The sequence below is a fragment of the Enoplosus armatus genome, chromosome 22 (genome assembly GCF_043641665.1).
Source record: "Enoplosus armatus isolate fEnoArm2 chromosome 22, fEnoArm2.hap1, whole genome shotgun sequence".
NCBI lineage: Eukaryota > Metazoa > Chordata > Actinopteri > Centrarchiformes > Enoplosidae > Enoplosus > Enoplosus armatus.
In genome coordinates, this window is record NC_092201.1 from 7,781,235 (window position 1) to 7,792,844 (window position 11,610).

General features: G+C 41.5%; 1 protein-coding gene across 1 annotated transcript in view; it reads left to right on the top strand.

The window, feature by feature from the left end:
* The window catches only part of chchd3a (coiled-coil-helix-coiled-coil-helix domain containing 3a), a 63,728-nt gene extending 62,203 nt beyond the window's left edge, over nt 1-1,525 (top strand). The window contains exon 9 of the mRNA XM_070929013.1: nt 812-1,525. Coding sequence (XP_070785114.1) covers nt 812-835 — 24 coding nt within the window. The 3' untranslated portion in view covers nt 836-1,525. The remainder of the gene's footprint in view (nt 1-811) is intronic.
* The last annotated feature ends 10,085 nt before the right edge of the window (nt 1,526-11,610 follow it).

The window sequence follows — 11,610 nt, forward strand, 5'->3', positions numbered from 1 at the left end:
GAGATAAAAACCGAAAGCGAGGGCACCTGAGATGTCAATAAAGATCCCCCGTTGCGTATGTGTGTACTACGGCAAGTATGGTGGGTCAAAGTTTAAGTTTAAGTTGCCCTGTCCGAGTTCTTCGTAGCTATGTTTCCATATTCCCAGATCTCAGCAGTTACTTTGGGACTGCAGATACAATGATATCATGTACTACAGAACCAAGTTTTATAAACTGGAATTATCCTTTGAGTGATCTCTTCAAAGTCTGCCCCTTATCCTGACCTGGATTTCACAGTGTAGTAAGACTCTTTCTCAGACTGTCGTTGTCAATAATCATTTCATGGGAAGATCAATGGTGCACAAAATAAACTCAAGATTCCTTGACATGGATTTATCTTGCACATAACACCACGACACCACATTAAGTTGGTCAGCAAGGAAGAAGATATTTTTATTTCTTTCTACCTCATTCCTTTCCTTATGTCCCTTGTTTCTTCTCCTTTTTTTCTTTCACTCTTCAACTCTTCGGCAGTTTTCGTCCAGTGGCTGCAACAGGCCATTTCAAATGGTTATTGACAGGGAGTGCTGGGGATTTGTGGTTGCACTTATCGCTAACATGGAATCCATCGCCCTCTGGTCTTTTCTCCACTTCTCCAACTCACTCCATCCTCTTCCCTTTTCTTGTACTCTCAAGCCTCCCTCTCTCTGTCTTGTCTCTCCTGTGTGTCATAATATATTTTTTTGCTGTTTGTTTGTCTATTTAGATCCTTTTTTTTATCTGCCTCTCCAGCTCTCTCTAATGCTCTTTTCTCTCTGTTTTTGTCTGCAGAACAAGTTGAGGACCGGGGGTTAAGGAAGAGAGAGAGAAAGAAAGAGGGAGCAATGAAGAGTTTATGGTGTGGGATTACTTATTATCGACCGACTGACAGTCAGACCAAACCGGAGTGGAGGAATGAGTCAGCACCAAGACACACACCCTCAAAACCCTGTGGAGAACCGATCCAAACCCGCCTAGAGGCACTGAACACAGCACCCTGAGAGAGCAATAGACACTTTTTCCCCTCGATCCTTATCTCCTTCCCCACCCCTCTTCCCTTTTGTCTATCTCTCCTGTGAGTATGTAGGGAGGCAGTGAGGCTATCTGCCGTGTTGGAAAGACACCCGGGACCGACGGGACCCAGCAGGCCTGAGCTTGACCCCGCCAGAAGGACAGTAAAAATTAAACGGAACAACCACAAGAAAGAAAACCACTTCTGTCACAGGCCACTTGGATCCATCCCATCTCACTCCAACACCGTCAGGAAAGAAAAGTTTATTTTTACGAATAAAAGTCAGTCCTATTTTCTTGTCCATAATTCACTATTTTCCTGCTCCTAGTGCACTATCCTGTACACAAATACACATGTACGCATCTGTTTCTTCTTTGCATCTGTTCTTGTGAGTTTGTGTTATGTTAATAATGTAACGATCTGCGTGTTGAGTATTCACCCAGACCAACACTTGTGACAATGTCTGATCAGAAGAAATAAAAGACGAAACGATGCAGGAACTGTTGTTGAACTTTTCTCCATAAATATTCAGTGTTCTCCGTCTCTCGAGTGTGTGTGTGTTTTATGCTAATTGCAGCAAGCATTGTACATCTTTGATGGATACGCGGCCCTCGTGTTGTCACGACGACATTTTGCCAAACGGAGTGAATGAGCCCAAGAGAGGGGGACTGAAGCGTGGGGGAAATTTTCATCCCAGATGTTCTGGTTCATAATCTATCTTTCTCTCTGTTCCTCTATCTGTCTGTCTTTTCTTTCTTTATATAGCTCTGTTGTGTGAATCCTTGGTGCGTTCTAGCTATTCAGTGAAAGCGCAGCAAGCGCTACCTCTTCCTTATCCCCTCATTGTCCCTCTTTCCTTTTACATATCTACTTCTTTCTCTCCCTCTCTTCCTCCTTCTTCTCTGCTCACTCTCCCAGGCTAATGTTGCCTTGGAGGAGACGGCTTCTCTACGCTGTCTGCACTCTGCCAGACTCTCTGGGTTGGGCTTAAGTGGATAGACAGACACCGTATGTGTGTGTGGGTGGGGTAATAATGCAGCCATCCACACACTTTTTATAGAGTAACAGTGTGTGTGTGTGTGAATGGACGTCTGAGGGACACCGTCTGGGTTTGATGTGGAGGCAGGTGATCGCAGAGGAGACGTTATCTTAATTCTGCATCAGAAGAAGAAAGTGTGTGTGATGGACAGAGCGAGAGAGTGAGTGAGAGAAACAGGGTGTGTGTGTGTGTGCGTGCAAGCATGTGATTTGTTGTGACTAATCCCCCTCTGTCTGTCAGTCAGCTGTCCTTTTGCTTTTTGACTTTTAGAGTCTCAATGGGGTGAGGGGTTGACTTCTATTATAGTGTGTGTGTGTGTGTCGGAGGGGTTTTCTAAAGGTTGGGGATAATGGCTATTGGGGTTCATGGCAGGTGTTTCTCCACAGAGCCGACCAAGTCTATTTTTTTTCCTTCTTTTTCCCCCACTTGTTTTTCTCTCTGTGACTCTGCTGCATGACTCCTCTATCTGACCCAGTACCTCCGAGCCAAGATAAGTGATTTAACGGTGTATTCTGTCTGTAATGAGATTATATCCCCTCTAATATAATTAGAGGATGATTAGAGAATCATAAGATCCAAACAAGGGGCTTACCTTTTCCTTTTAAAGGCCTCCGCCACGACCTCAACAACCCTTTTAAAGTTGCAAAGCTTCTTTGAAAATACTCAACAATAGCTTGTACATGGAGAGTTGCTTGTCCTCTCTCCTCTTATAAATTTGCAAAGAAGAAGCATTTTGAGAGCATTTTTCTTCTTGACTTCAATGCATTTCCTGAGAAATGGTATGTTAGGGAAGGACATAATGGTATTCAAAATGAATGTAGAGCTGTATTAGCTGGAATTTATATACACGCCTCCTGAAGCCTCTTAAAATCTACCGTTTATCAGGTGGTGGAAGCAATTTTAATGAAGGGAAGATTGTAGAAATAAAGGAATAAGTGTTCATAATAACAGAGTGAGCTGAACAGACAAAATTTTTTTTACATCTGAGTGCGACTTCAACAAGTGTAGCAGAGTTGTCCCTAAACACTGAAGTGAAGCTGCACAATGGTAACAGGCAGTGCTCAAATTGTGTCGGAGTTCTTGAGCAGCCGAGGTGATGGAGGCGGTGGAGAATGAGGGGTAACAGGTATTTCATGTGAAGGTGAATCAAATTTGGCTCTCATTTAGTTGTTTTTCCTAGAATGGACAGGTGAAAATAAAAAAAATAAATAAACTGATGCAAAACACAAATCTCATTCCAGGAAATCTATTTATCAAAACTGTGTGACCTCGGAGCAGCCGTTCACATGTTTTGCAAGTTACTTGAGTGCTCTGCTCTCAGTTTGATTTCACTAGTGGGGCGACATTTAAGAAAATTTGAATCAAAATGAGAAACTAATCATAAATGACAGTAGATAGAGAGGGAACAACAGTATGGTTATGATCTTTTAACACCAATCTAAAATATCTGTATCCAAATATATTTAGCAGTAAACCAAAACTAAGGCTTGTTGAAGCATTTGCAAAGGCACTGGATTATTTTATTCTTCTCTGATTGTTTCTTCAGTCTGTCTGCCGTGCATAAATGAAGCGCTCAGCACTATCATGACTCACACATTTCCCCACTTTATAGACAACATTATGTCCTCTGCCAACCTTCTTTTTCACGATGGTCTGCATGATCAATAGAAATTATTATGATAATTCATTTAGTTTGGTAGATAAGGGCACGTGTAGGAAGACATTTGAGGGTCAGCTCTGCTGTCACACATTGAGGACAGGTCTGTCTCGTTATTAGCCACTGATTTGAGACGTCTGGGAGACGCCAGGAGAGTCTTTTCACGGTATAACAAAATACTGAGAACTATTTCAGGCTAGGTTCAAAGTGTTTAAATCAAATCTTGTACAATGTTTTATAGAGGCATAAGAACTCATAACTTAAATAAATGCACAGAGGAAACTCCCATACAAAACTAATGACAGAAGGAGTGGATGCTCATTCAGACACCTTTATATTTGCAACCAGCTTTAGGACCCCGACAGAAATGTTTTACTCCAAAGCCATCACAGAAAAACAATTGAACAGAGACAAACTTATAGGATCTGCAATGCTTCAAATCAGTGACAGGCCTGTTCCTGGATCCCCACACACTCACCTATTTCCTTATTTTCTGACTACCCTCACAATATTGTCACACTCTGGCATGATGTTAAAGTATCTGCACCACATTGTCAATTCAGACTTTTCACTTCGCCCATTTTAAAGCCTCTGGAAATAAAAAAAAAATGTTTGTGTGCAACTGTGATGCTGTGAATAATTTCATGCTTTTCATTCTGTTCCTTATAACTATCTCATATTGTAGGTGCCGTTAATGTACAACACATCTCATGGTGCGCCTCTGCCCATACTATATGTTATTTTGACTGTTATTTATATGAGCTTCTGTCAGCATGGCTGTCACTGTCTCTATAAGTGCTCAGTACCAACTGTCTCTGTAAAGGTAGTGTAGTGAAACTTTACCACTAACACCAGTTCCTGTATTGGACTGTTTAAAATGATAAGGATAAAGCTACATTTTCATTTCAATGCTTTTATGATATTTCATTCCTATAGTGCCTCTGTTCTCTAAAGAAGCTGACTCGGAAAAAAAAACCCACCAGAATGCACTCAACTCTGCAATACAAAAGACAACATCCTCAACCATGATGACTAATCACATTTGATTTAATGACCTTCTCTGAAGAAAAAAAAAACTTTAAAGTTTTCCCCTCACTCTCACTCCGGCTCTTATCCGTCTGTGCGTCTCTTTGTGCCTTTTAGTGTCTCTCCACACAGTCTATCCTCATTCTGGTGTTTGCATTTACTCCTTTTTTGTCCCTTTGTTCTGCCTCACTCTCCCTCTGTTCTTCCTTTTACTTTTTCCCCACTTTCTCTCACTCCAACTCATCAAGGATACTGAGGAATAGGCCGGCAGCCTGAGGGGCGGATCTGTTGGCGGTGATTGGCTCTTCTTGCTTGCCAATGAGGTGTGAAGCGGCTGCCACGCTGCTGTAACTCTTCTCTGAGGGCCACCCTCACCCTTCTTGTGCGTCCACACACACACAGTTTCACACAATATGCTCATAATAGATACAAGCCTGGCAAATGCATTCACCTACACAAATTAAAAACACAACAGAAGACAGAACGGAAATGTGGTCATGGTTCTGTCTAGGCAAGGACACCTCGTCCTGTTTGGACTTCAGTAAGAGTGAAGACACACACACACACACACACACACACACAAAGGAATGTTCTTGGTTGCCAGTGATGCCAGTGGGGCCTGCAGATGAGAGTAGACCGTCATACACTCTATTCTAGTAATGGGCAGGCAGATGGCAGGCTGCTCTGTAGCCTCTGCTTAGGCTGATGGCTCTATTCATCAGGCTGCTCGCCCTCCCTGCAGCCCTGCACCGGGCTACAATTTATAGAGCTCTCTCTCCCTCACACTCCCCTCTGCTGTTCTCTCTCGCTGTTATTTATTTGTACTTTTTTGTTTTAGTCTGCACCTCTTCTCTTATTTTCTCTCAGTCTCTGCTGGTGTCTGTCTGCTTGGCACCATAAAAGGTTGTTTCATTCCAGCTAGAAGTTCTGCTGCTGCGGAGTGAGTTATTGGCTCTATGTTAGAAAGCACTGCTACCTTCCTGTCTTTTTGGTGGCAGAGGTAGTCTCACTGGACTGAGTCAAACTTTAGTGGTTATTGAGCCAAAGCCAGTTTACTGCGGTGTACGTTTATCAAAAATGTATAAAAAACAAGGAATTCCTAAAGCACTAGTTTGATATTTTGGGAAGTATGCTAATTTGTTTTCTTACCGAGAATTATATAAGATAAGAGATTAGATGAATAGCTCTTTAATATCTGTACACTAAATATGAAACTACAGCCAGCAGCTGGTTCGCTTAGCTAGCTCACCATAAAGACTGGAAACGGGTAAATCGCTAACCTGTCCGAAGCAGTAACTTCTGTCTCCACAGTGACGACGAGACCTCAGGAAGTTACTGCTCCCTGCCAAGAAATAGTCCGGCACATAACCCACTGCAAAACCAAAATGTTTCGTTTTTATACATCATATTAAACAAACAAACATGTTAATTAGTGAGCTGTAGATGTGCTTGTAGGGACATTTTGTTACCAACCTGTTTCCCCCCATTTCCAGTCATTATGCTAAGCTAAACTAACTGGCCGCTGGCTGAAGCTATATATTTACTAGAGAGATATGAGAATGGTATCAATTGATCACTGCTCCTGTTTAATTATGTATGACTACGGTAGCCTATGGGTGGAAAGTCAGCAGTGAACACAGCAGGAGTGGATATCCATGAACAAGTGCTGTTTTTGGATGAAAGACTAGAAAAGGAGGAAACAAAAAGTTATCTATCCCTTTTTAATACACAGTGTCTGTTGTGCGAATAGTTTAGCAACTAAATACGAACATCATATACAATGAAAAAAACTCAGCAGATTGCATAAGGAAGTTTAAGTGCTTCTCTTTTCTTGCCAGAGGTTAATTTGACCCTGCAACAGCTTTTTTAATTGGTAACAGTTCTGTTATGAGGACAACAAGCACACCATGTCAGTTAATTGAGCTTTAATTATGTATAAATCACAGGCTTGCTGTCCTGGTGTGGAAAAGCTACGGAGATAACTATCTGTTGAATAAGTTATAGAATAAGAGCAAAGGAAGGGGAAGAGAAGGAAGATGAAAAACAAATAATGTGAGGGAAAGAATGTAACAAATACATGGTTGATCCATATCATGAAAGCTGTCTGTGCTGGTGGTGTTAGTGGTGTGATGGATGGCCGTGCATGTGTGTGTGGAGGGAGACAGAGGCAGTGAGTGAGAGTTTGGCTTTGACTCTGTTTCCCTCCAGAGATAAAGTCAGCGATAATGAGGCCCCGAGCTGCTGCGCTGAGGAGACAGTGGGATCACCAGGGGACGAGGATGACCTTGAAGACCGCGAACACATGCTCGTATCCACAAACGTAAAGCAATCAAACAATTTGTGACTGTAAAAGTTCACTGGAAGCTGACACTTTTGTTCCTTGTGTGCATTATTACCATACATGAGGCTAAATGGAGAAAAAAAAATCCCTTCACTTACAAAGAAGTGCCATGGTGCTGTGATGGTAATGGAGTTATTTTAGTCAGTGACCAGAAAAATAGACCCCCAGTTCAATATTATACAATCCATCATCCTTTTTCAACATATATTTTTTTCATTAAATGTGTGTCGAGACTTGCAGAAGAGTGTTGATTCAACTTCATGGGAATGTTTGAAGCCATGGTTTGTGATGGTGTTGTGCTGTGCATGCAGTCCATTTACCATAATTCAGGTTTGTGTTACCTGGTCAGTCAATGATATTTCCACTGCAAGAGGGGAAATAACTTAGACTACTACTGTAGTTTTAATGTGAGGAAAGTAACAGATTGCAGGTTTAAAGTGTGTCTGTGTTTTTTTTAGAGTGGCAATACTCACCATATTGCAAAAATCTTTCTTGTTTCAGGGCTGCACGACTGAAAAACTGGCTTGCTGGAAGGCTGATGTCAGAAAACTAATAAGATAGTTTGGTAATGAGAAAAACCTTTCACTTTGTCACTGACAAGGAAAACTTTGTTATTTTATACTTTTACTGCATAAAGGAATTTTTCCCTCGTACATTTTCAAGTTGATTTTCAAGTTTTTGTATTCTGATGCCTTTTTAACTAACAAAAGTGGAACCAGTTGTTCTGACTTTCGAATGCGCTTTATCGGGGGCCCGGTCACAATGGCAGCAGGCTAAGCAAGGCTGGGGTCTACCCCTGGGTCTACTGCCAGTTGGATGTTTACATTTCATTTAAACCAATGTAATAATTTTAATGACTAAAAATCCAGGTACATCATCACACTGACAGTCCTTTAAACACAGTATCTCCAGCAGTTGATGAACTTCTATCACATCATGGTGTATATTGTCATATCACCCAACCCTACATGGTGGGGATTTGTTATGATATACCCCCTGAAAGTGAGAAAAGCACATGTACAATAGGTTTCTATGTAGTCTTTATCAGCTGATACAGACTGAATGGAGTACAGGCCTAACAAAGATGTCCGGAAGCAGTAAGTTACTCACATGTGAAGGTTAGATACTCCCTACATGTTAGAGAAGCATATGACTATGCCATAAGCCAGTGGCTACTAAACCTGTTACATGGCCCCGCATAAGCCTATCCATCCGTGACCTGCGAGAAGCCAGTTTAGACTAATCCCCACAACTGTAAAAAATGTTTTCTCATCCTTCAGAAGAGGATTTAAATTACTTTACACTTACAACTTGTGCTGTGGCTTGCCTGCGACGTGGTGTGCAGCTTGTGCCTGGAGCATTTCTGTTGTTAATTTTGTCCTCAAGCTCAGTACACTAGGCTGACCGGGGGCCCATTTATATACGGTGTGCTCACATTGTCCCTCTGAGACCTACGCATGCACACACTGAAATGTACTTTATAGAAGCCTTTTTATTGTCTCTGTAAGATGCTTTAGCACATAAACAATGCAGTTGAGGTTAAGCAAAAGCACACACATACACACACACCTGTACACTTGTTCACATAAATACAAGTAGAGACGGAAGGTGAATAAAGAGACATGCATTGTTATTTATTATTTACATGCACACTCTCACATTGTAAGCAAAGGACAGGAGGGCAAACAGGCACTATGGTACATTTTACATACACACACACTCAAGCATCCTTTTGTGTTTGAGACCTCCTCAAAGGTTGTGTAAGGTGCCTCGAGGCATTCACAAAACAGAGACGCACTCAAACATGATTATCTCCTTTTGATGTCTGTGATTGGGTCATACTGAGATGGGTGACATCATGGAGTCATCATCAGAAATGCACACACACACACACACGCGCGGGACACTAACACATGGTCAACACTCTAAGCATGACTTATAGTATTGTAACTTGGCATTGAGCTTTGGTGCTGTATTGATTGTTGTGTGTGTCCATTAGTAGTGATGGCACACATATTGAAGATTGTTCTCACCTCCCATATAAATCTACTCTATATCCAGTAGATACATTAGGCCAAAAACACCAAAACAGTAGCTTTCAAATAAATATATACTGTAAATGTGACATCAAATCTAAAGCAATAATAGCAATCCACTTCAACATTCTGGTGTAACTTCTAGCTGGATTATACACTTAACAAATTAGAATATCGTACTCCTTCAACAACAACTCTCTGACACTCATTATATTCAAATCTGTATCGTCTTAGAAAGGGCTTGTTTACCTATTGAAATTATATAACTGTTCATTCCTTTTCAGGGTGATATGGGAAGGCTATCCCAGCATAAATTGGAAGGGGAAACATGCTGGACAAGTTGTCATAACTCAATTGCAAGGCTATAGAAAAACATTCAGGCTTATGGGCAATCCAGAGCTTCCACTTTACTTGGCCTGCATGATTTTGGACTGTAAGAGGAAATCAAAAACTCTACATAAAGATACAACCTCCACACAGAGGAGTCTGGGGCCAAGATTTGATCTGTGAACCTTCATGCTGTGTGGTGACCGTGCCAACCACTGAGCCCTGTGATGTCCACAGACTAACATCTGTTAATTTGATGGTAAATAGGGTCTGAGCTCGCTGTGTAAAGCAACTTGGCAGGTATTTTGGAGGTATGACATTTTCCCCTGCTGCATCATACATGAGTGGGTCTTAGGGCTCCTCCACCTCCCAAAACTAAATTTAGTCCCTGTCTTTACATAATGTGTTGCTATGTGGAGATTTTGTTGTCATTTGGAAAAGCGGTATGTTTTCTTTTCCTTTTTCTATATGTTTTAGTATTTCCCTTTAACTTATGAAACTGTCTATTTCAGCCTTTGCCTTATTTTCCAACTTATTTCATAATGATTGATAACATAACGTTCAGGGATAATGGCTGGGCCAATGTATCCTAATGCACGCCAGTTAACATGTAATCAAACCAAAACAATGATTAAAATAGATCCTTTCCAGGGTTCAGAATACAGGGAACACTGATCCTTGAAACTTGTGTATATTCTGCCATGAAATGTGTTATTTTAACTAAGATGAGGCTGTTGGCAAGGACACCATTCAGAACAATTTCATAATTTGGTCTTACTACATGAGCCACATTTAGTCTGCAACAAAAACAAACGAAAAAACACCACCCTCTCTTCCTCCAGCCCACACACACCCTCCTCTCAACAGTTTCCCCATCAGGCCCTGCAGAGTTGCTCTTCAGTGGAGTGAGGCGTCCTGAGTGTTGGCTAATCAAAGGCCCCTTTTGCGGGGCAAAGACTGATGGCTTAATTAGGACTGCTAATGCTAATCAGACTTAAATATTTATAAGGAGGAATTCTTTTGTTTAGCCTTGACCTTTCTCCGGAGCTCATTAACATGGTTATTATTGCTGCTGATGTTGTGCTGTTGCTCTTAAACATGGCCGCAACACTCGCCCCGGGGCCATTATTGATTTTGATGGAGCAGACATGGTGCTGCGTTAACGCTTTGTGTGAATGGCTCATAAGTGTTTGGAGGAGTTTAATCCTGGAGGTGTGTGTGTGTGTGTGTATGTGTGTGTGTGTGTGTGTTTGTTTGTTTGGGCAGCCTGAGGGGACAGTGGATAATATCTTATCAATGTGGTGAGCTCATTTTGTTTAAGGGGTGAAGGTAATAGAAGCAGGTCCATAAACACTAACGGATGTTTCTTGGCTTGTGTCAGCTCAGCAGTTTGACTGAATATCATGACCAAAATTGAATTGTTATTTGTAACACACACACACACACACACACACACACACACACACACACACACACACACACACTGAGCTGACCATCATTTTATGACTTGAATTGTTTCTTACCCATACTCACACAGAGCCAGAGGCAAAAGGGTTCATTACTATAGGATATTTCGTGTATAGCACAGCACTTGTAGCACTCTTGTGGGTTAATTGTAGAGGACACAGAGGATAACAGCTTCTCCTCCTGTGCACCGGTACTATCTGTAGCATCAGCACAGACACAGCTCCTTATTACTTGTGTTCAGCATCACCAAATGAATTTCTCTGTTTAAGATACCAGAACCTTATACTAATGACACGTGCTTTGGGGTAATAATAAACATCTTCTGCTCGAGGGAAAGATTATTGTGGTGTGGTGCTTTAATGAAAACCATTAATCAGTCATTGTTATTCTCTCAATTTAATATGTTGAGAGAGTGAGTTCCTGCATGGACTTTTTTTTATTCCTCTTAAATTACCTCCCCCAACCTGCTCAACCCCAATTTTTTTAGCAGCACTGATGCACTGCCCAAGGTACTCCACTGTTTTCATCCGATCTAATTATTTCATTTGGATAAGAGTAGCCTCTTGTGCACTATTGGCTATGAATGCATTATTCTACAATATGATGTTACAATAATTGGCTGCAATATTGAGCAAACGTTGGATCCCATGGCATGGCGGGTGGCAAGATAACAAAAATCTAAGGGG